The 23,915-nt window shown below is 45.5% G+C and overlaps 1 protein-coding gene across 3 annotated transcripts in view; it reads left to right on the forward strand.

The window, feature by feature from the left end:
* The window catches only part of CALU (calumenin), a 35,328-nt gene extending 17,255 nt beyond the window's left edge, over window positions 1–18,073 (forward strand). Inside the window, exons 3-8 of one of the 3 annotated variants that reach the window (XM_075924887.1) lie at window positions 4,212–4,405; window positions 8,886–9,052; window positions 12,648–12,708; window positions 13,624–13,823; window positions 15,357–15,491; window positions 16,475–18,073. In XM_075924887.1, the coding sequence (XP_075781002.1) occupies window positions 4,212–4,405; window positions 8,886–9,052; window positions 12,648–12,708; window positions 13,624–13,823; window positions 15,357–15,461 (727 nt within the window). In that variant the 3' untranslated portion in view covers window positions 15,462–15,491; window positions 16,475–18,073. Of the gene's footprint in view, window positions 1–4,211; window positions 4,406–4,475; window positions 4,670–8,885; window positions 9,053–12,647; window positions 12,709–13,623; window positions 13,824–15,356 lie in introns of all 3 variants that reach the window. The other 2 variants (XM_075924878.1, XM_075924869.1) reach the window with 2 other exon arrangements.
* The last annotated feature ends 5,842 nt before the right edge of the window (window positions 18,074–23,915 follow it).

Consider the following 23,915-nt stretch of genomic DNA (forward strand, 5'->3'; position numbering starts at 1 on the left):
TGCACTGGAAACAGATAAGACAGAAGCATTTTGGGGAAGTGGCTCTAAGTGACACAAACAAAAGCAAATGCCAATCAGCTGGCTTTGGAGACATGCTTGAGGTGGTGATTATATGGCCTATGCTTTGCACAGAGATGGAATGTTCATGCTGCAGAGATTGAGTGGGGGAAGATTGTTTTGTTTTATAATCCGATTATGAGATTACTGCATGTTAGGTCAGTTCCACTGTATTTTTCTTCTGTTGTCTGTCTCATTTCCTAAAGGAATCCTGATGGTAGGAAAATAGGTAATGTCATGCTGTACAGGTTGGACCTCCCTGGTCTAGCACCCTTGGGTCCTGGATAAGGGATTTTGTTGGACCAGGAGAGGTAATTTCTGGCCCACCTCTTGCCAGACCCACTTCCTGCTCTGCCCCCTCTCCCTAGACTTTGTCTCCTCCTCCCTCCCCCTCGGCAACCCAGCTGAGCTGTGTGCCAGCTCCCAGCCCCCCGCAGCACACCTGGGCTGTGCAACCCTTGCACTCCCACCATTGCACCAGTTCCCCATCCCCCAAAACACACTGGGACTCTCTGATCCTGGAACATCCATGGTCTTTCCAGACCATGGGTATTGCTGGACCAGAGTGTTCCCGTTTATAGAGTTGCAACCTGTATCGGCCAAAGATCCATTTGGGTGAGGTAATAGCTGCTTCTGAACCAGCTTTTTCTAATTTCCTGGGACAAACACTGTTATAATTACACTGCATTCAGTGATCCATTTTAGCCTAGTATTCTGTCCCTGACACTAATCTACTCTTCAGAGAAAGGAGTTTTTTCTTAAAAGTGGACAGTTCTACAGTAGCATGTCTGTGGAGTTTTTCCTAATTTTAAAATCTACATCCCCAGCCTCAAGTGCTTGGCACAGTCATGCTCTTTAAGGCTGAGGAATAGTGGATTAGAAGGTTATTGAAGAAGGCATGAAGGGGTTGTCTCTTTGTCATGAGAAAATGATTGCCTCCTGCTTAGAATTAATATGGTGCCGCTTTATGGTGCACTCATTTCAAGGAGCAAAAGACTGCCTTAGAAATCATGCCTTAGTGTTTCACTGTACCAATGACATTTTTTTTTCATGACTCCAAAGTGCTTAGCTCCCAGTATTTGAGGCAATGACATTTTTTTTTCTGAATTAGTGTTGCTCTTCATGTTGTATAGCAAGCTTTTCTAGGGCTGTCAGTTGTAAATCAAGATTGCTGTTGTTGCTTTTCTGAAGGAAGTATTCTAATGGGGAAGATCAAGATGCTCAGTTTCTAGAGCATGAGCAAGTGCAAGAGAAATGAGGAACTCAAAGCTGGTTACAGAATGCAGAAGTACGCAAGAGATCCTCTTTGCAGGTTGCATTGTTTTTCTAGCCTTTAAGTTTCATCATTGTTTTGCATTTTCATTTTGTGGTTCTGCTAAATTACTGGCTAGAAAAAACTGGCAATGAAATAGTGCAGTATTTCTCAAACTGTGCTCCACAAGACATCTCCAGGGCTCCACGAGGTTGACAGACTGGAAACATTGATAGGTACAACACATACAATCAATGGACCACTGGGGTTCCGCATAAATTTTTACGCATGTAAAGGGCTCCGGAGCCCAAAAAATATGAGAACCACTGAAATAGTGAATTAGGATAAAATTTCATTCCTTTAAAAATATCAGAATGAGTATTTCAATCCACTCGTCCCTTAGATATACCATTTTTCCTAGTTTAATACAAGACGCTTTCATCACTCTTGAATCTGAACTGGTATTGTTCTTGGTCACTCATAACGTACCACTAAAACTGATTTTTGTGGAAAGCTAGTTTGTGTGTGTCGTTGAAAGAGCACAACTTTTGGAGTTGAGAAGGTTCTTGTTTTGGAGCTTTTCTAGCACTGCTTTTAGCTGTTCTCTGAAGTCACTGCTTTTCTGGGGCCTTCACATTGTCAGCTGAAAAGTTCAGCCACGATTAGAGCCACATGCAACTTAACATGCAATTCTTAGGGACACTCACCAATATATGTGGAACAGGTCCTTGTACTCTGCTGGATCTGAAAGTGGAGTGTAGGCTTAAGGGGCATTTCATAAGGTGCCTGACAGGAGGCAGTGAGGGGAGTGCTGAGGTAATTGGATTCTTATGAAGTCTGTCCATTCCAGCAGGCCAGGCATTAATTGAGAAAGAAAGGGAAGTGTTAGTTGTAAAGAATCATAAAATAACTTCAGCATCACATCTTGTGCTGTGATGCATTGCACGTCAATATGTGGTGAAGCTGCATTTTTCTTATGACTGTGAAGAGTTCCATGATTCATGATTTTAAAAGTATCTCTGACTTCCAATTTGAGAGTCATACCTGCAGGTAGGTGGAGATGGTATTAAATAATAGAACCAAGACTAAAGACTAAATAGCTGCCCAGGTTAAAATATATTCCACAGGGAGGCTCAGACCATGAACTAGAGCCACTGGCTTATCATGGCTCCAGGTATGGATGAACTAAAACTATTAGTTAAATGATTTTAACATAGTATTTAAAAAGTAAGAGTTTGATTAAAATATTTCAAGCATATGTCTCTGGAATTTTTTTTCTGTAAAACCATGCTTTTTTTTGTCCTGATAATACTGTGACTTAGCATATAATATCACAAACCACTAGCCCTAATGATGATATGACATCCTTAGGCAAGAAGATCAGAGCATTATGCAGCTACTGTTTTGCAGCTCTCTGCAACTCCATTCAGTGACTTAGTTCTTAGATTCCTCAAAGCTGAGTGCCTCTGACAGGAGGATTACAAAGTTATTCTAGGCTAGACCAATATTGCTGAAATTCTAGGAATCCACCAAAATGCACAACCCTGACAGCTTGATGCTCCAAAGTTTAGAGCCAAATCCCACCCCACTTGGATTGTTTGACAGCTTCATCTACAAAATGAGACACTGATACAAAGTTTTGAGCTCGGTTAGTTTTACTTTAATTTGCAGTAAATGGAAAGACTCCTACTGTGAGCTGAATTTGACCGTTAATTAGTCTTCATAAGCTTTTGGCTAACGTTCGTATTTCCAGAAGGAATATACTCAGTGAGATGCTGAATATTGTATGAATTGAGGGGATTAAACAATGGATGCTACATTCCTACAGTTTTAAACCAGACACAGAGCAAATCTTCTAGTATGTTTTCTATTGACATTGAATGCATTGTAGTCTGAATGCATAAAACACTGCTGAATTGTTTATCCGTTTATGCTTCCTTGGGGAAGGAAAGTCAGTGGCTTGAAAGATGTTCATTATCAGTTGGGCTGATTCATTAGAAAGTGTTACTACAGAAGTTTAAGCATATCATATGTGTCTGTCACAGCTTTGTCAACCAGATTATTTCTAATCGAGTTGTGGTCAGCCTGGGGCCCACAGGCCAGATGCAGCCCACTGGGGCTCCAACTGTGTCCCACAGACCCCCTAGCTACTCTTCCCCCAGACACACACACTTCCACATGCCTCTCAAGCCCCAGGCCCCGGAACTTTCTTACCACCTCCACCCCCCGCCACCCAGCACTTTTGGAGACTTCAAATTGCCTGATTTGCGCTCCATCCCTGTTCCTCCCCCTCCCTCTCAGAACTGGAACACCACGAATCAGCTGATTTATGGCACTCCAAAAGTTCTGGGAGGGAGGAAGAGACATAGGAATGCAGGCCTCCTGTGCCCCAGTGCAAGAGAGGTGCAAAAAGGAGAGCCATGGGGCCACAGGTAGCACCCCAGTGGGCCACGGGTTGCTGCTGCCCACTGAGGTGAAGGAGAGCCATTCATGCAGCCTACCCACCATTCCTGATTGCCCATCCCTGTTCTAGACTAACGAAGGATGGACGATTCAGTAGTAAAAGAAATACTTTTCGTGAAGAATATAAAAACGGAATCTTAGGAATGAACAAGTCAGTATTCCGGTAGCCTGTGCATGCTGAGGTTAAACTACGTATCCTCTACCTTGAATCAACAAATCAGTCTACAGCAATCGGGTAAATTACCGTCTAAAAGTGTGCAGCTGGCAAAAGTGTTTTCCACCATGGAAAAACAGCTTTTGGTAATTTGCTGGCTTACAGTTTGATATTCACTTGTTCGCTCCTGCATAACGGTGCCATCAGTTAAAATGCGCTGCTCTGCTGAGTGGAAAGGGCCTTATTTCCCTTAACTTTTCCCGCATTTTTCTGCATTTTCTACAGAAAAATTGTAAGTAAAATAGATGAAGACAAGGACGGGTTTGTAACTGTGGAGGAACTCAAAAACTGGATTAAATTTGCACAAAAACGCTGGATTTACGAGGATGTAGAGCGCCAGTGGAAGGGGCATGACCTCAATGAGGACGGCCTCATTTCCTGGGAAGAGTATAAAAATGCCACCTACGGCTACATCTTAGGTAGGTCTTTGTTCTTGGGGTAAAAGCTTTGTGGAGCTGGCTCCTTGAAACTTGCTGTTTTGTCTTGTAGAATGATTGTAGATAAAATAGACACGGATAAGGATGGGTTTGTGACCGAGGGGGAGCTGAAAGCCTGGATTAAGAAGGCCCAGAAGAAGTACATGTATGACAATGTCGAACGCCAGTGGCAGGAGTTTGACATGAATCAAGATGGATTAATCTCCTGGGATGAGTACAGAAACGTGACATATGGCACTTACCTGGGTAAGGGGCAAGATGTCAAACCTGCAGACACCGTCTCTAATCAATAAAGCAGAAGTATGATACAACACCGAGCATGGAGCGCTCTTGCTGCAGTGAGATTCAACTGGGTAGCAATCTTTTCCTTCGCATTAGTGAGAGAGCCATGTGAAATTGGCAAGCATGCAGAAAAATCTTAAAAGCTGAAGTATTTATGAAAATGCAGCTTTGTAACTCTGCTTTATTGATGCATTTTAATTTAAAAGCCTAATCTAAAATTCAGTCTGAACAGTAATCTGGATGGTTTAATTCAAGGCTCCTGGGCATATCCTTTGTTTAACGTTTAGTTTAACTCTCCATTGCTTGTAATATCCCACTTGAAGCTCTAAAGCTTTTCTCTAGCAATATTTATCCACTGGCACCCTTCAGCATCTGCAGAAATATATATGTGGCTATGCAAACGCAGCCAGACTGTAGCAAGGCACTTTGTATGTTGTCTCTGTATAAAGCTTGGTGAGCTTGGCTTTTAACAAGAGCTACAACTTTGAATGAAAAAAATGGGTGTTTTATCTCCTCTTCTATTCTCTGCATACTCCCCACTTCCAGTGGGGGCCTCTCCTTTTTTTGGGTGGCAGCCCTATGAAATAGGGACTAGATCTGGTTTACCAAGAAGTAGAGGCTGGCAGCTGTGAGGAGATGATTGACAGCAGCTCTGGAGGCTTTTGAAGGGAGGAATGGGGAAGGGGACTGTTCTGTAGGGACGGGGCAGAATGAAGACTAGCAAAGGAACTTGTAACCTGCATTGCATACAGATGCGGTATGATGGAATACATTTTTCAGAGCAATGTGAGTATTTGTGGACTTTCACAGTACATTTTGAAAGCATGTCGTCATTTATGCCGCATCTTCATTGCTTTCTTCTGGCTAATTCATATCCCTCCAAGGCTGTTTGTCACTTCACTCTGCTGAGCAGTTTGAGACAAATATGAGCTTTGTGCCTTTCCCCTCCACTTAAGTAACCTGTTAAATTCAAGATAGTGTTCAGTCCAGCACCAAAGACTGATTAAGATCAAAGATCCAGTGACCTTGTAGAGCTAGAAATAAGCCTTATACCACTAACTAGAAAGTGAAAAGACTGGATTTCTGATGCAATCACAGCACTTTTCTCTGGCCCTGGGCTATCCCAAGATCGTTTGTTAAGTATAGAAAAACTATCTTGGGTCATCGTGAGGGCTTTTATGGCTTTTTCTGAAGCCCATGCAGTTGGATTGGACACCTGTCTCTGCCGGTATATTTTTTAATTGTCCTAATGAAGAAAAAGTAATGCACTCAAAATGTTTCTACTGCTTCCTTTCATAGCTACAGCGGTCTGTCTCATGTATGTGTAATAGCTTGGCTTTCCACTTCTGTATAAAAAGTCAATACTTTTCCATAATACGTTAATAAGTTCTATTTCAGCAGTCTTCTTGTCTACTGTGAAAAGCTGTTTTACCTTTGTCTGGCATGAACAAATTTGGAAATGAGGCTGGAAAATCCTATTTAATTAGTTTGCTGGTTAAATGTTAAGTTAACCAGGGCGGGCAGGGGCTGCTTCTGACCCCAAACTGAGCTGCTGGCTCCTATCCCCTCTTCTCCCTGCAGCTGCCATTTCCTGCCCTGTGTGAGGCTGCCCCTCCCCTGGGCTGCAACTTCCAGCCTCGTGTGGGGGGGGCTGCTCCTGGGCAGCCCATTAACCGTTACTTGGTTAGCATCACCTGTTAAGGGTGATGCTTACCAGATACCTGTTCACATCCCTATTGGCAATGCCTCTCTCATGTTTAATGCACAGCTGGGAAATTAACAGATCCTAATTGAGAACTTACATCTTCCATATTGCATGGGCTTGAGACATCATTCTCTTTACTTCAGCTCTTTATGGCCCTTGTTTGAGTATTTTCTTAAATTAGATTTTTGTCATCTAAATCAAATCATGCCGGTCACTTCACTGCTACATTTGAGTAGTGTGCGGTAAGCCTCTGCATGTTCCATGCTTTAGCATACATCACTAAATGCAAAGGGCATTTCTGTGTACCCAAACCATGCACGATGATACACTAAACAGACATAGCACACTTGCTTAGATTATGATCTGATGTCCTTGTTAAGGAACAAGGCCATTGGATTCTTTGCTTATGTTTAATATTGGCTCTAAATGGCACCAACTTCATGTGCTGGCACAGAACCTGCGCCAGGCCTTGCTGGTATGTCGCTCATAAACAGCAATTGTTCTTTAACAGTTGTGGATCTGCATTCTCTTCCATCTCTGGTTGGAGCTGTTAGATGTAAGGACTCTCGAGCCGGCCAGATGAAGCACTAAAGAACAACCCTGGACAGTGCTGCTGCAGTGTTAATGGTGCCACTTTAATTGACCTGAATTTTAGTACCTACATTCCCTGAATGTTTTCTACATCTGTTTCTGTTGTGGCCTTGCTCCGAGAAGTTCTAAGACACAGTGGAATTAAAGCAAGTCACTGCAGATCACCAAGTCTTGGCTTGATGTATAACTTTTTAACGCTGATTTTTTTGGAGAGTCTTAATTTTCACTTGTTTACAAGCATAGAATTTTTTGTGCCAACCTGTGCAGGTATTTTACTAAAGCACCAGTGTAGCATGGCATGAGGACACAGAAAAACAAACAAAAAACAAGCTAGCTTATTTGCTTCCTTTAATTTGCCTTTAATTAAAGCACATGGTTATTACAGATGTGTTTCTTCAAGCAGTCAACCTTGTATTTTAAATTGCACTTCAAAGGGATTTCCTCCTTATACTTCTCCATGTAACAATTAGCTTGTGGCTGGTGACCTCACAACTTGAATTGAAGGTGCCATTTGCTGCAGTCGCAACAGATGGGATCTGAACCAGCCCATTGTAAAGCTTGAGACCGTAGTGTTTCTGCTTCATTTAGCCACCAGCCTGTCACAACTGGATGTGCATTCACTGGCTCAAACTTCCTTGTACTGCTTTACTTTTAACATTTGCCTAATATCAGAGTTTTAAAGTGTCCTTCTTTAAATTAATGTTTCATGTTCACAAGGTGGTAACCACATTCTGAACTAAATAAACTCTAAATTGGGCTTTTGTTAGCCTAGGATATGATTATTACTCTGTGGACAAAGGAGCACCTGTGTGGTGTTGCTATTTTAGTAATTAAATACTTTTTCCTCAAGTATTCACTGTTAATTAAAATACCGTGCTACAAACATGGGCCCATAAATAGTTGTATAATTTTTATATTAAATTACTGAAGTCTACTTAAATTTAATCACGCTAATAGACCCTTAGAACTAGAGATGTTAGTGTGTAGTTATTTACTCTATTAACCAATAAGCCTGGGCTTATCATTTAATACTTACGACTACACACAGTCCCCCCCCTCCCCCTTGCTGCCTCTCGCAGAGCTGCCTGCTTCCTCTCCCTCCCCCTCCCTGCCTCCCACACAAGCAGCAGTGATGGGGGAGCACCAGTTCCCATGGAGGGTCTCCCCCCTGCCTCCCCACTGCGCTGCTGCCTCTGATAGAGAGGCACCAGCATGGGCAAGGAAGGGAGCTGGTACACGCAGGAAGCAACTTTCAAGCAGGCTCCCCACGCTTATCAGCTTCTGTGGATCTGCCTGCTCCCCATGTGTAAACGTGTAACCACTTAAATCCAGTAGTAATTTAATATAAAAATATTACATAATATAAACATTCTAATATAAAAATGTACATTTACACAAATACACGTTAGTTAACATCCCTACCCAAAACTTATGGGGGACCAAGGAGGGAGGAACATCTCAGTATCTAGATTTAGGCTGTCAGCAGTGTTGCTGCATTTCAGTGGGGAAGTATTATCCCATTACGTGTTCAACTCCAGGAGTAGGAAAAATCTCTCACCTTTAACACAGAGCACACGGCCCATGAGCTATCAGAATGCAATGTTTATCCTGATCAAAGTGGCCTCCTCTGAGAAGCCATCTTCAGGATGCCCCTCTGTTAAAATGTAGAATCAATGGAGATCTTTTCCATTTCATGCAAAATCTGAGCCCTAATGAGTTTTCACTGTAACCCTTGGATATACAATGCTTGGGCTTTTCTGACACAAGCCTTGTGAAGTCCCTAGTCAAGAGCAGAAGGAACATTTGACATGCAACAGTGGTGCAATTGTTTCATGAATGAGCTTTGGAGTCTAAAATGGGTATAACTTATCTTTTTCTGCCCAGATGACCCAGACCCTGATGATGGGTTCAACTACAAGCAGATGATGGTGAGGGATGAACGAAGGTTTAAAATGGCTGACAAGGATGGAGACTTGATTGCTACCAAGGAAGAATTCACTGCCTTTCTACATCCAGAAGAATATGACTATATGAAAGATATAGTAGTACAGGTTGGTGCCATTTAGAAGGCAGATTGAGATAACCTGAGGCCTTAAGGGGTTAGGGAGGAAGTAAAATAAAGAGTTTTTATACTTGTTATCTCAAACTAGTAACAATCTAGGACCTCCCAGTAACCAGTGTTCTCACAGGAGCAGGCAGTTGGATGAAGCAGTGTCAAGTATTAGGTTTACTTACTAGTGGGCACAGCTTTTTGCAACGTTTCATTTTTTTATGCTAAAGTTTTGTTGTTTTTATACACTATTCCAAATGTTTATAAAAACCTTTTCTGGGCCCTCCTCCCTGTAGGCAGCAGTTCCAGGCAAGGCAGCAACCAGTCCTGTGATGGGTAGAGTTGCAAACTTGATGAGTGCTCTAAGAAGTCATCAGGGAAAAGCATTGTTGGGCTTCGCAAGAGCTAAGAGAAGAAAAGATGCTTCTGGTCACTAAAATGCTGAGTAGCTCCTCTTCTCTTCACCAGTGGTAGCATACAGCACCCATTGCTGTAGGACAGTGGTTCCCAACCACCCATGGACTGTGGCACTCTGCCAGGCTATGCCCCCAGCCATATGGTATGACTGGAGCGGGGCCACGCTGAGGCTGCCCTTGTCCCTTCCAGGGCAGCCTCACTATGGCCCCAGTTCTAGCTCTGTGGCAGCCACATAGCCTGGATGGCAGGGCTGCATGGTGGAGCAGGGCTGCTCCGGAGCCGGAGCTTGCTTCGAGAGCCCTGGCAGGACAGTTGGGGCTGAGCAGGGGCCACCACTACTCAGGCGGCTGGGGTGGGGTAAGAGGACAAGGCAGGAGAAGCCCTCCGAGCCAGCATCAGTGCTCCGCCGCTTTCAGCCCCGCCTCTCCCTGGCTGGGTCCCCCTTTTCATTCCCTCTGTTTAGTGACAGATGGTAGAACAAGAAGCAATGGTCTCAAGTTGTGGTGGGAGAGGTCCATGTTGGATATTAGGAAAATCTATTTCACTAGGAGGGTGGTGAAGCACTGGAATGGGTAACCTAGGGAAGTAGTGGAGCCTCCATCCCTGTGTTTAAGTCTCGGCTTGACAAAGCCCTGTCTGGGTTGATTTAGTTGGGATTGGTCCTGCCTAGAACAGGGGGCTGGACTTGATGACCTTCTGAGGTCTCTTCCAGTTCTATGATTCCTCTTGGCCACAGCCCCCCTTCTCCTGCCCTACCTGCCGAACCCCTTTGCCTCTCTCAAAAAATTAGTGAAAACCAGAGCTATTCTGCAAAGCATGCCATCTGTTTAACAATGTCTGATTTTGATCTTCCCAGCCACGCAATGACGTGTTGTGTGCATACAGATGCAATGTAAAATAGCATGCAGCAGCTTAAAATTAATTACCATAATGAATATGCAAATAATTTCAGTGCAGGTCCACCAAAAGTTTTTGAACAAGTTTGCCAGTCCACGATATAAAAAGGTTGGGAACCACTGCTGTTGGAGATGGACTTCTGTTCCACTTTCAGGGCACATTTAAACTCCTTTCTCAATCTGTCCTCTTGTGCTGGGCACCAGAGTAGACTCTCTACACATCTGCATCTGGTGCCTACTTTGGAGGTTTTTCCATGTTGCGGTTGTTGCTTTTTGAAGTAAAGATTTCTCAGTTAATCCTTCTAGAAATATAGTAGGTACTTAAATAGCATTCCCTTAAGTTTAGTGTTTGATGCTGTATAATTCCTGGTGGGGATTTTTTCCTTTGGCAAAAAAGTAGTATTTGTGTGCTTGGCAGCACAGAGTTGAGAAGGCGTTAAACTGAACGTAATCTGTCTCAGCAAATCACTTTCTCTTGCTTCAGTAGGCAAATCTAACCCCAAATCAAATTGTACCTCTGTTACAGTTAGAAAAACTGAACCTTGACTAGTATCAAAATATAGCCATTGTGATTATTTAGGCTGACCCCCATAACAAAGCCACAGAACTGTGCCAAAGTAATTCCAAAATAGGGTATTTTCTAAAATCCTTAAAAAAAATGTCTTAAAAAACAGTCTTGGTTTTAAAATTGTGATAGAGAATCCACTATGACCCTCGGTCAATTATTCCAATTGTTGATGATCTCATTAGAAATATACAGGCAGTCCCCGAGTTACGCGGATCCGACTTATGTCGGATCCGCAGTTACGAACGGGGCCCTCCCTCTCCCTGGTCTCCAGCAGACCAGGGAGAGGAAGCAAAGCGACGGAACACGCGGACAGCCCAGACGTGTCTGGGCTGTCAGCTGGCCGCGTGTTCCGCCGCTTTGCTCCCCGTCCCCCTGGTCTGCAGACCAGGGGGACGGGGAGCAAAGCAGAGCAAAGCCACGGAGCCCGAGGGCAGCAGGATAGCCACGGCGCGTCTGGGCTGTCCCGCTGCCCCCGTTCTCCGCGGCTTTGCTCCTGATGCCTGTGGTACAGCAGCTGGGGCGCTGCCGGTTGGTCCCGTAGCGCCGCTCTGGGCGCCACTGGACCAACCCAGCAGCACCCCAGCTGCTCTGCCCCAGGTGTCCCCAAGTCAGCCGCTGCTGAAACTGACCAGTGGCTGACTACAGGAAGCCCCTGCCACGGGCTTCCTGGAATCAGCTGCTGATCAGTTTCAGCAGCAGCTGACTTGGGGATGCCTGGGGTTCTTAAATTGAATCTGTATGTAAGTCAGAACTGGCCTCCAGATTCAGCCGCTGTTGAAACTGATCAGTTTCAGCAGCGGCTGAATCTGGACGCCAGTTCCGACTTACATACAGATTCAACTTAAGAACAAACCTACAGTCCCTATCTTGTACATAACCCGGGGACTGCCTGTATACCTTATTTACTATCTGAATTTTTGTAGTTTCAGCTTCCAACCATAGTAATGTGTTAGACTTTTGTCTGCTAGATTGGAAAGCTCTTTATTAAATATTTGTTCCTCGTGTAGGTACTTATAGAATAGACTGATCAAGTTACCTCTTAACCTTCTGCTTAAGCTAAATAGGTGCAGTGATTGAGTTCTCTTAGTCTAATAATACAGGGGATAACTCAACAACAGGTTGAACCCCCCAAATCCAGGACTCTCTGGTCTGGCAACTTCTGTGGTCTGGAAGGACCATGGATGTTGCTGGACCAGAGAGCCCTGGAGGTAAGGAACACAAGCCAGCCCGGAGTCTCGTGCGTGCTGGGGAGCCCTGGTTGGTTCTTCGGTGCGTGGGGAGTCCAACCCCGGGAAACCTCATCAGCAGCTGGAAGGAATCCCCAGCTGCAGCTGTGAACACTGGCAGCAGCAAGGGAGCTGGGAATCCCGGTGGCAGCAGGCCTAGCAGCTGCAGGGGGGAATCCCCGGCCCTGGGTACCCTGCAGCAGGTCAGCAGCTGCCCAAGGAGGCTGACCCCGGGAGCCCCAGCATGGGGCCAGCAGCAGGCAGGGAGCTCAGGCTCCAGGGACCCCCCACAGCCAAGAGAGCAACCTTGACTTCCCTGATCCAACAAACTCCTTAATTCGGGATCACTCGGGTCCTAAATCTGCCAGAACAGGGAGGTCCAGCCTGTACTAGTAAATACATTTCCTTCCTCTCTGAGTGGTACAGGGCCATAAAAAGACCTCTTTTGTCCATGAACTTTGAGGCTAACCTAGTTCTTTTTTTAAATAGGAAACAATGGAAGATATTGACAAGAACAGAGATGGCTTCATTGATTTGGAAGAATACATAGGTAAGCAACTTGCTCCATTGCCTGTTTTTTCTCTTTGGGTCTTCTCATCTTTGTAAAAAGATACTCCCAAATGAAATGATATTGCAGTCTCTTGTGAATAGTATTTGTGCCAAAACAGCCCTGTTCTTCAATCTTTTCTTTCTTACCTACTCTCTGGAGTTCTTCTCATGGGTCTCTTTCCTCCTTAACTTTGAAATGGAGTTTGATTTTTTTTTTGGTCTTGTCAGTCTTTACCGGGTAACTCCAAGTTAACTGCATACATAAAATGATGCGTATAATTTGCTTGGGAATAACTGGACAGAATGCCAATATGATCACAGAACCCTAGGTAAAGGGAAACATCTGCTCTAAATCTATCGACTACTCTTAATGTAGGATGAGCCCTGCCAATTGCAGAACAGCACTGCTGCTTCTCTTGGCAGTAGTAGCAAAGCAGCTGTTATTTTAGCTCTTACTTCTTTAAATGGAAAGCTTTGGCATTGGACAAGTGTGGTGTTAAATGTGTCTGACTCGAAAATATATGCCAGTATAGACCATCTAAACATTTCTCGAAGCATATTTAAAGTAACCTTTTTAAACCTAAATGTCTGGCCTAATCTCGCTAAAGTAATGAGATCCAAACTGTGGCCACTCTGATGTTAACCCGTGGGTGGAAAATCTGCAGCCCCTTAGATCTGTGGCCCCTCTCCTATGTAAAATAGAGGGTGCACCCTGCAGCAAAAGGGATGTAGTACTGCATGCTGGGCTCAGCACTTTCCGTTGGTGCTGTATCTGTATTGAAGATGAGGATGACTGCTGCAGTTTCTCCCTTTGACTTCGATGTAGCCACCTTGCTTTACACTTGGCTTACATAGTCCTAAGTGGAACAAAGAAGGGACGTTCCTGCATCAGCATCTGTCTTGTGCTCTTGTTCAGGGGATATGTACAGTCATGACGGGGATGCTGATGAGCCAGAGTGGGTGAAGACCGAGCGGGAGCAGTTTGTGGAGTTTAGAGACAAGAATCGAGATGGGAAGATGGACAAGGAGGAGACGAAAGATTGGATACTCCCTTCGGACTACGACCATGCTGAGGCAGAGGCGCGACACCTTGTCTATGAGTCTGATCAGAACAAGGTGAGAAGAGCTTGGTCCCCGTCAGTATCTTGTTCTGTGCAGGATGGAGGCTTCCGAAGCCACTGCAGAATTGTCTGTGAGGATCTCTTTATACTCATGGCAAGAAGCCGGCGTTACTGGGAGCATCACCACTGATGCTCCATCAGTAGTCATTTTGGGGCCTACCTCAGGAAACTTAATAGCTGTGGAGCTCTTCTTTCCTGAAGCTAGCACTGATGGTTTAAAAAGGTTGGTAAGTGCTCTCCTCACTGAGTAATGTGATTAAGTTTCCTTCTGGCCTGGGGAGGAACCCATATCTCTGCCATAATGGATAGGGATGGGCCCTTCCTCCCCACAATACCAAGGATGAAAACCTGTAATGGTCTCTACGGTTGTCTCCATGTGACCAAGAGGATAGGAATATGTCATGGCTGCTATGTGAATCTGAGCTCTCGGAATTGTGCAGGAAATTGGGGCCCTATTGGTGTCTGCTCCCTGCCATGTGACCGTGGGGAATACTGCAGAGAGGATTCAGCCAGACTCCAGCTGGTAGGAGCAGACTAGGAAAACTGGGCCCTTCAGCCATTTTGAGAACTCTCTACAGCTGACAGGACTTTCTGCCCTGCACTGATTGTTTGATCCAACCCTCTCCCACCCCCATCTTCTTTCTTCACATTTTCCCCTCTTTTGTCCTTTTCCTTTCCGTCCCATTTAGCTGATCCCCTCATAAAGAAACCCTACCCCAATCCCCCATAACACACAACACAGCCATGACATTTACCACCAACACATTTTACATAGTTCACTCTGCTTGTGTACTCTACCCTGCCCCCACCCTGTCTCTGTCTAGTGTGTGTAGGGGCTAGGACAGTCCCCCCGCTGTGTGTGTTAAGGACTAGTCTTATAAATGCTTATCAGATAGTTGAGTCGACTAGTCAATTCCTCCCCTCCTCACCCCCTGCTGCCTCTATCAGAGGCAGAAAAGTGGAGGGAAGAGGGGGTACTTCAAAGTGGCAGTGCCATTGGGGAAATGCTGCAGGAACCGGGGGTCAGCTGGGGAAATCCCCAGCTGATCCCAGGTTCCAGTGCAGCATTTGCACAGAGCCCGGGGTCAGCTGGGGAGTCCTCAGCTGATCCCAGGTTCTGGGGAAATGCTGCGCGGAGCTGGAGATCAGCTGGGGAAATGCCATAGAGGGGATCAGCTGGGGAGTCCCCAGCTGACCCCCGGCTGCGCGTGGCATTTCAAAGTGGCAGTGCAGCATGGAGCCCGGGGTTAGCAGGGGACTCTGAGTCCCCCGCTGACCCCAGGCTCCATGAGGATGCTTCCGCTTTGAAATCTACTAGAGCCCCAGTGGGGGCTCTTGTGCATTTCAAAGGAGGAATGTGGACGTGCCTATTGAGTAGTCGATAGAAATTCGACTAGTAAATTACTCGATATTTAACATCCTTAGTGTGTGTCCAGCAGCTAGCTCAGTGGGGACTGGATGTTTCGCTGCTCTTTAGCTACTAGCATAATAAAGTTGATGAACCTTAATTTATTTTTTTAAATTTTAGGATGGCAAACTCACCAAGGAGGAGATTGTTGACAAGTATGACCTGTTCGTGGGTAGCCAAGCCACAGACTTCGGTGAAGCCTTAGTACGACACGATGAATTTTAAGACCTGTACAGAGAAACCTGTTTCTTAAAAGTAATTTATTTTTTACAGTTTCTGGATTTAACATGAGAAACGTTTTCGCTACTGAGACTGTTATTTCAGGCTGTGAGGTGAAAAATCCTATCCTGTCCTCTTTCCCTTTCCCAAAGGGTCAGGGACATGGTGTTCTGCAAAGTGACTCTGTAATTATAACACTTGTGGGGTTTTGATTTACGTCTAACAAGTTCTGTTTATTTTTGTATTTGGGTTCCGTGTGAAATGAAGAACGCAGATCCTGAAAAGTTAGCTGCAGAGCAATGCTAGATCCTCAGTGCCTGCCCCGTCCCCCTTTAATGTTGCATAGCTGAAGCTACCGAATTTTTTACAAGCCAGAGAACAAGAAGGCCAAGGAACAAAGTTTATATAATGTTTGTTTAGACTGGGGCATGCGAATTCCGCCGGGGGGCCACAGTGGCAGCTTGCTCAGAGCCTCAGGGCAACGCACAGGCTGCCACAGCTGAGCATGGTGCAGCCATCTTCAGTATTGAATTGATTCTCCCAAGATGCAATGCTGTATCTTGTCCCTGCTAGCCAAGACCATGGCATGCTGGGGGCTGCACCATAGAGTGTGGGGGTTGCGTAACTGCAGACTGCCTTCCCACCATCCCTGCTGTTGACGCTATAGAAATTGGCTTTGCAAACCCCCTGCAAATAGACACAGCGGTTTAAGGCAGCAGCAAGATACGCTCGGCCTTGCCCTCCTGCAGAGCATTCCTTTGCTGTTCTTGGAGCTCCAGTAATTGGAAGTCATGCAGCAAGTGTGATCTGGCACGTTCCATCCAGAAACGTGACGTGGGGCTGCTGACATCCTCAACCTGAGCTTTGTGTTTGCCCCCAGGGTCTTTGTAAATGCGAATTACTTGTGCATGACTCTCTCCTGAATCCATCTGGCTCCCCGACACCTAGTTAATCAAAGCCATGTGACCCTACTGGATGAGGCAAGGCTCTGAGATGATATGACTCTCTATGTTATACAGGGAAGTCAGCCAGGAAAAGGGAGCAACCCGAAGTTGGGAAGGAGAAAGTGGGTGAGTGCAGCTTGCTCCATGGGCTTGAGGGATGGAAATGGGAGGGGTTACCTTCTTCAGTAAGCCCATTAGACTTCTGCAAATCCCACATCATTGAAGTGCCTTTACCTCTTCAAACAAAAATGAACCATTTCTGGGTTGTCTGTTTGGGAGCCTCAAGGTGAAATGCGCCAAAAGAGGGTAACTCGCCCAGCAGCAAGGCTACAGCAAACCAGAGAATTGAAATTAACCCTTGTGCATCCCGCTCCTGCGCAGGGGTTAAGCAGCAGTATTAGTAGAAACCTTTGCAGCAGTGTTCTTACCTTCTTGCGGATTTTTAACCATGTGCTGCCTGTTTTACCAGGGATTTTCTTACCTCAGAAGGCAAACCACTTACTTTGTTGTATCCTGAGGTATTTCCTGATGCTTTTTTCTTTAACCAGGGAGATCTGCTGTTAGAGAGCCAAAGGGGGGCGTGATAAGAGATGTCTTCTCTATCTTAACATTGGGGACTCTTCCTTGGAGTTTCCATTTGCACTTGGCTGGTCCCTTGTATTTCTCATGTTTGGGGGGTTGAAATTAATCTAAACGCAATCACTGTGTTTGCAAACATAGGTCATTTTCTTCACTGTATTGCCCTGTAAACACTAATGCCAGCCTCTTCTGGCCCCTTAACAGTAATAAACATGAGCCTCTTTTGTTTAAATCGGTTTGTTTCAAGGGTTAAAGGCTTGAAACATTAAATATATGTATTCCTATTATTTCATGTAACTTTCTACAAATAACACTTTTGATATAACTTGAGACAATGAATCAAATCATAATCAAGACTGTATATGAGATTTGTATGGCATACCTTCCTTTGGTGTTCAGCCCTGAAGAATGGATGTTCTCACCCTTGGATGTGCTTTGTGGTTTGGTAAAAAGCCAGGAAGAATCATATTCTAATAAACAAAACTTACACATAGCAAAGGAATCTGGCGGGGATGAAGGCCGGGTAATGCAGCAGTGATAGGGCTCACTGGCTGAAGGCCTTTGCCTCCCATTTATGGTGACCCATGCTGCTTTTGCATCTCACGTTTAAAATGAATTCCATTTCCTCCTGGCCACCTTTTGTCCCATCACAAACCTCCATGTGGTCTTGACATGGTTGGATGTTCTTGCGGGTGAGGCTCAGGGCTTTGAAAAGGGCTGGTGTGGTTCAGAGTCCCAGTTGATGCATTGACAGAGCTGTGGCGCGGAAGTGTCAGCATTAGTGACCGGTGCAGATACTTTATAAACACTAAAATGCTTTCACCAGTAAAGTAAAACCTAATCCATATGGTCAGCATCAGGAGAGGCTTGGCCACATTCAGTGCTCTACAGAGCACATCCATTTAATCTCAGCGTGTTGCCACTTCTACTGTATGGTATCAAAGCAAACATAAAGCTGGTGAAAAACAGATTGCACACCCCAAGGTGTCTGTTCCTATGAATGCTAATCCTCTAATTTTTTTTGTAGTGTGTAAACAGATTTTTATAATGTATGTCAGACATGTAACTCTGTCTCAATAAAACTGTTTACATTCACTGTGGCTGTGAATGTGTCTTGTGTTATCACTCGGCCACAGAGATGAGGAGTGAGATATTGGCTGTATTGGAATGATGTGTGGTCTGTGGGAGGAAGTGGGGAGTTTTGGAGGTTGAAAGGGGGGCTTCATATAGAGGGGGCCATTCAGCACCCTGGGATGTTACTGGTTTAATACTGCAAGGGGAGAGGGAGTGAGTTTGTTGCAGAGAACAGCCCAAAACTGGAGCCCCAGAGTCTGGTGACTGGCAGACCCCGCTCAGAGGACACAACCAGTTCCGTCCAGACGACAGACAACGGGCTGCAGAGGGGAGACCTCAGTGTCAGCCCAGCTTGTTCCAGCGAGGGGAGAACATTGGACAGAGGAGGAGGGAGGGGCCTAGACAACCCTTTCAACTGGAGAGAGGACAATGGATGGGGAAAGGCTGTTGGGGGATAGTGGAGGCTCTGTTGGAAGACGGTGTGTCTGTTCTGGACAGAGAGCAGAGGAGGCGGAGCCTACCAGGCTGCAGGGGAGACTCAGACATGAGGGGCTGTGAGGTGCCAGGCCTACAGGCCCTTTGCTGTGTTCAAAGCTCAATTAAACCCTTCTGTTTTGTGATGGCTGAGAGGTGTATTGGTCTGGAGAACAGGGCTGCACTATCTGGCTGGATAACCATACTCAGAGAGTAGTTATTAATGGTTCACAATCCTGCTGGAAGGGCATAACAAGTGGGTCTGCAAGGGTCTGTTTTGGGACCGGCTGTCTTCAATATCTTCATCAACAATTTAGATATTGGTATAGAAAGTACGCTTAGTAAGTTTGCAGATGATACCAAGCTGGGAGGGGTTGCGACTAATCTGCAGGATAGGGTCATAATTCAAAATGACCTAGACAAATTGGAGAAATGGTCTGAGGTAAACAGGATGAAGTTTAAGAAAGACAAATGCAAAGTGCTCCACTTAGGAAGGAACAATGTTTCACACATACAGAATGGGAAGAGACCGTCTAGGAAGGAGTATGGCAGAAAGGGATCTAGGGGTCATAGTGGACCACAAGTTGAATAAGAGTCAGCAGTGTGATGCTGTTGCAAAAAAAGCAAACATGATTCTGGGATGCATTAACAGGTGTGTTGTGAGCAAGACACGAGAAGTCACTCTTCCGCTCTACTCTGCGCTGGTTAGGCCTCGGAGTATTGTGTCCAGTTCTGGGCACCGCATTTCAAGAAAGATGTGGAGAAATTGGAGAAGGGCAACAAGAATGATTAAAGGTCTAGAAAACATGGCCTATGAGAGAAGGCTGAAAGAATTGGGGTTGTTTAGTTTAGAAAAGAGAAGACTGAGGGGGGACATGATAGCCATGTTCAGGTATCTAAAAGGGTGTCATAAGGAGGAGGGAGAAAACTTGTTCATCTTGGCCTCTGAGGATAGAACAAGAAGCAATGGGCTTAAACTGCAGCAAGGGAGGTTCAGGTTGGACATTAGGAAAACGTTCCTAACTGTCAGGGTGGTTAAACGCTGGAATAAATTGCCCAGGGAGGTTGTGGAATCCCCATCTCTGGAGATATTTAAGAGCAGGCTAGATAAATGTGTCTCAGGGATGGTCTAGACAGTATTTGGTCCTGCCATGGGGGCAGGGGACTGGATTCGATGACTCTCGAGGTCCCTTCCAGTCCTATAGTGATAGAAATGTAGCCGTGTTAGTCTGGTGTAGCTAAAACAAAATACAGGACTATGTAGCACTTTAAAGACTAACAAGATGGTTTATTACAGGGGTCTCCAAACTTTTCAGCCCGAGGGCCGCATTAACTATCAAACAGCAGTTCGGGGGCCGACTACACACTTGAGGTCCAAATAAAAAACAATCAAAACATGGATGTTGTTTTTAATTATTTATTTAATATTATTTTATTCAGTTATTATTTAATAACACATTGATACACTACACATGAACACCTGTATTAGTGTGAATGGTGAAATTGTTTCCTGGATGCCAAAATAATAGACATTTCTGGCTTTAGATTTGTCCCTAACATCAACAGTGACCTGAGATTATCATCGGACAAGTTTGTTCTCAAATTGTTCTTCACGTATTTAATTCTTGAAAATGTTTGTTCACACAGGTATGTTGTTCCAAAGATTGAAAGGTACCTTGATGCAAAAGTTTTGACATTAGGAAAGTCTTCCTTGGGCAAAAATTGGTAAAAACCCACCAGTCCTATTTTGAACTTGCCCCTAAGGAGGTCATTTGCTTGCAACTCAATGACTTCCAGCTGCAGTTCATCTGGGCAACTGGCCACATCTGCTTCAAATGGGTTTTGAAACAATCTCACTTCTTCTGCCTTTGAATCCAAGTCAGAAAACCGCTGCTGAAACTGCAGCTGGAGGTCTTTGATGATCTCGCATACAAATGACGTGGGGAACTCAGCTGTTGCTTCAGCCATGAAGACCTTGCACTGCTGAAATTTCTGTAATTTTTTTTCCGTAGACAAAAAGGTCTCCACAGGCCGGATGAGAGGGCCTCGCGGGCCGCATCCGGCCCGCGGGCCGTAGTTTGGAGACCCCTGGTTTATTAGATGATGAGCTTTCGTGGGCCAGACCCACTTCCTCAGATCAAATAGTGGAAGAAAATAGTCACAGCCATTATGGCTGTGACTATTCCACTATTTGATCTGAGGAAGTGGGTCTGGCCCACGAAAGCTCATCACCTAATAAACCATCTTGTTAGTCTTTAAAGTGCTACATAGTCCTGTCTTTTGTTTTAGCTTCCAGTCCTAGTATTCTATGATTCCCTCTGGGAGTGGAGGCCCCGGAGGGTCCCCAGGGAGTGGACCCCCCCCAGAGGGGCTCATGGCAGAAGTGCAGGAGCAGACCCCCCCCCAAGTGACAGTGGACACCCCAAGAGAGGGTCGCTGCACTGGAGTGGACCCCCTGAGAAAGGACTGTCTCACTGCTGCTGTACTGGAGCGGGCTCCCCAAGAAGGGGCTGCCGCACTGGAGGGGTGTTCTACCCAAGGGGCCGCGTGTGGGCCCGGCCTGTGAACTGACACAATCTGTCAGTAAAGAAATAGAGCAAGTAGAAAGCTGCTGCAAGAATCTGTACTTCAAAAGTGGAACCTCGTGGGGGCCCTGGCTGAATGTGTGGACTTGCAGCCTGATTTGGCTAAGAACATGACAGCCAGACTGGGTCAGACCGATGGTGTGTTCTGTCTTCTGACGCCAAATGCTCCAGAACAGAGCAACTGTTGCGTGATCTGGCCCCTGCCATTTCCTCCCAGCTTCTGGCAGATGGAGGTTTGGGGAGCGTGGGGATGCGTCTTGGCTAGAAGCCGTTGCAGGATCTAACTTTCAGGAACTTACTTTGTTCCTTTTTGAACCCACGTACAGCTTTGGTCTTCAACCTCCTCTGCGCTGCGGGAAGAAAAGCTTTCTTTGGTTTGTGTTCCCCCAGCTTCCTATTAATTTCATTGGATGACGCTGATTTGTGTGTTATGTCAAGGGGTAAATAACGCGCATTCATGCAGGGCAGAATTAATGCGTTAAAAAAAATGAACGTGCATTAATCGCAGGCATTTTGCGTGTGCGGTGCTGCCCCTTTGAAATGCTGCGGCGGCGTTTCAAAGGAGGTGACGCCGCATAGCTGACCCCGGGCTCCCTGTGGCATTTCAAAGGGGCGGCACCCTACAGCTGACCCTGGGCTTCCCACGGCATTTCAAAGGGGCAGAACAGCACAGAGCCTGGAGTCAGCCAGAGTTCCCAGCTGACCCTGGGCACCGTGCAGCACTGCCCCTTTGAAACGCCGCGCGGAGCCCGGGATCAGCTGTGCTGGCGGCATTTCAAAGGGGCAGCACAATGCAGAGCACAGGGTCAGCTGGAATCCCCAGCTGACCCTGGGCACCGTGCAGCACTGCCCCTTTGAAACGCCGCGCGGAGCCCGGGATCAGCTGTGCTGGCGGCATTTCAAAGGGGCAGCACAATGCAGAGCACAGGGTCAGCTGGAGTCCCCAGCTGACCCTGGGCTCCGTGCAGCGCTGCTCAAAGGGGCAGCGCTATACACTTTGTATTCTGTGTTCTAATTGGAATCAATATATTTGAAGATGTAGAAAACATCCACAAATATTTAAATAGATATTATTATTGTTATGGCTCTTATTTTTGTTTAACGGTGCGATTAATCGTGATTAATTTTTTTTTAATTGTGCAATTAATCGCAATTGATTTTTTTAAATCGCTTGACAGCCCTCCTAAATAACACATCTCTCTCCCCTCATCCACACCAGGTCTGTGCCGTACCCCTCCCCCCGTTGTCTCTCTTCCCAGCTGAAGATTCCCAACCTTTTCAATCTCTTCTCATCCCAAAGCGCTTCCATCCATCCTCCCGTGGAGCCAGGAGTGGACATCGGCCTGGAATCCCGCTTAATCAGTTAAAGCTATATTGAACTGATTAACTGGGATTTTACATCCCTGGGCATACCATAGACTTGTATACCCACTTTATGAGAAGTCTAAAAGTGCCACAAAACCATGGTAGTTTGTCATGTTATGCTCATAAGAAGCACCAGAGCTCTTTTTCAAGGGAAAAGGTGATACGCCATGTTTATTAAAAGTACAACATTAAAAGCAGCATATGCATTTACGCACGCACACAGGGAGATCCTGCAGATGATAGGTTACCAGTCTGCTGTGGCTCAAGTCGCTCTTATGGGCCAGGTAAGACTGAGCATGAGCAAGGAGTTGGGGTCTATTGATTATGATTTGAGGCTCCTCTGAGGCTTGACTTGCAGGACCGAACCTAGAGTCTAATGGCAAAAGCCCCCCATTTTATACACGTAAGTGCCCATTGGGGTATTGAAGTGTCATGCTGCAATCATTCATCCTTAAGTGGGGTTAATCTCAGGATTTTGCACAGTTCTCCTGGGATGGCTATTGTCAGACGTCCCAGCCCTGGTTCTTGTTTGTGAAGAAGTGGGTTGTGCCCACAAAAGCTCATGAGACCATCTACGATGTTTTGTTAGTCTCTAAGGTGCTGCAAGACTATTGGTTAAGTTTTTTCTTGGGGGTCCACCTGTCTCCAGGGTTCTGTGAAGTCTAATTTAATTCAGCCTCAGGCACGATGGATGTTTCTTGGTTATCTTCAAGGTTCCTGCTTCTTGACCATCTGGGCATTTGTGAGGGCTGTCACACTTCCCTCTTCCACTCACACCACACAATTTTTTAGAGTGTTTCAGACAAGATTAGCGTTTAGGAGGGATTAGACAGTTACTAGAGGAATAACAAAGAGGGAATCTTGCACAACTTAGTTGGTGATACAGACAAGAGGTACAACTTAATTTGTAATGCTAACAAGAAGCAAGACCTTACAGCAAATACTGTCTAATTGTGAGAAACGGGGTGAAATTAGAAGCAGACAGAACTTACAAGCAAGTCATTATACATCCTACTTATTCTTATACCAGTGCTAAAATACTACATTTTGGCTACAGTCTGATCCATTTGTTTTAAAATCCATTCTTTTATTTCACACTTACAGGCTGTGTCTAGACTGGCCAGTTTTTCCAGAAAATCAGCCGCTTTTCTGGAAAAACTTGCCTGCTGTCTACACTGGCCGCTTGAATTTCCGCAAAACCACTGACTTCCTACTGTAAGAAATCAGTGCTCTTTGCGGAAATACTAAGCTGTTCCCGTTCAGGCAAAAGTCTCTTTTGCGCAAAACTTTTGCGCAAAAGGGCCAGTGTAGACAGCTCAGATTTGTTTTCCGCAAAAAAGCCCCGATTGCGAAAATGGTGATCGGGGCTTTTTTGCAGAAAAGCGTCCGTGCCAATCTAGATGCTCTGTTCCGAAAATGCTTTTAACGGAGAACTTTTC

The sequence above is a fragment of the Pelodiscus sinensis genome, chromosome 1 (genome assembly GCF_049634645.1).
Source record: "Pelodiscus sinensis isolate JC-2024 chromosome 1, ASM4963464v1, whole genome shotgun sequence".
Classification (NCBI taxonomy): Eukaryota; Metazoa; Chordata; order Testudines; family Trionychidae; genus Pelodiscus; species Pelodiscus sinensis.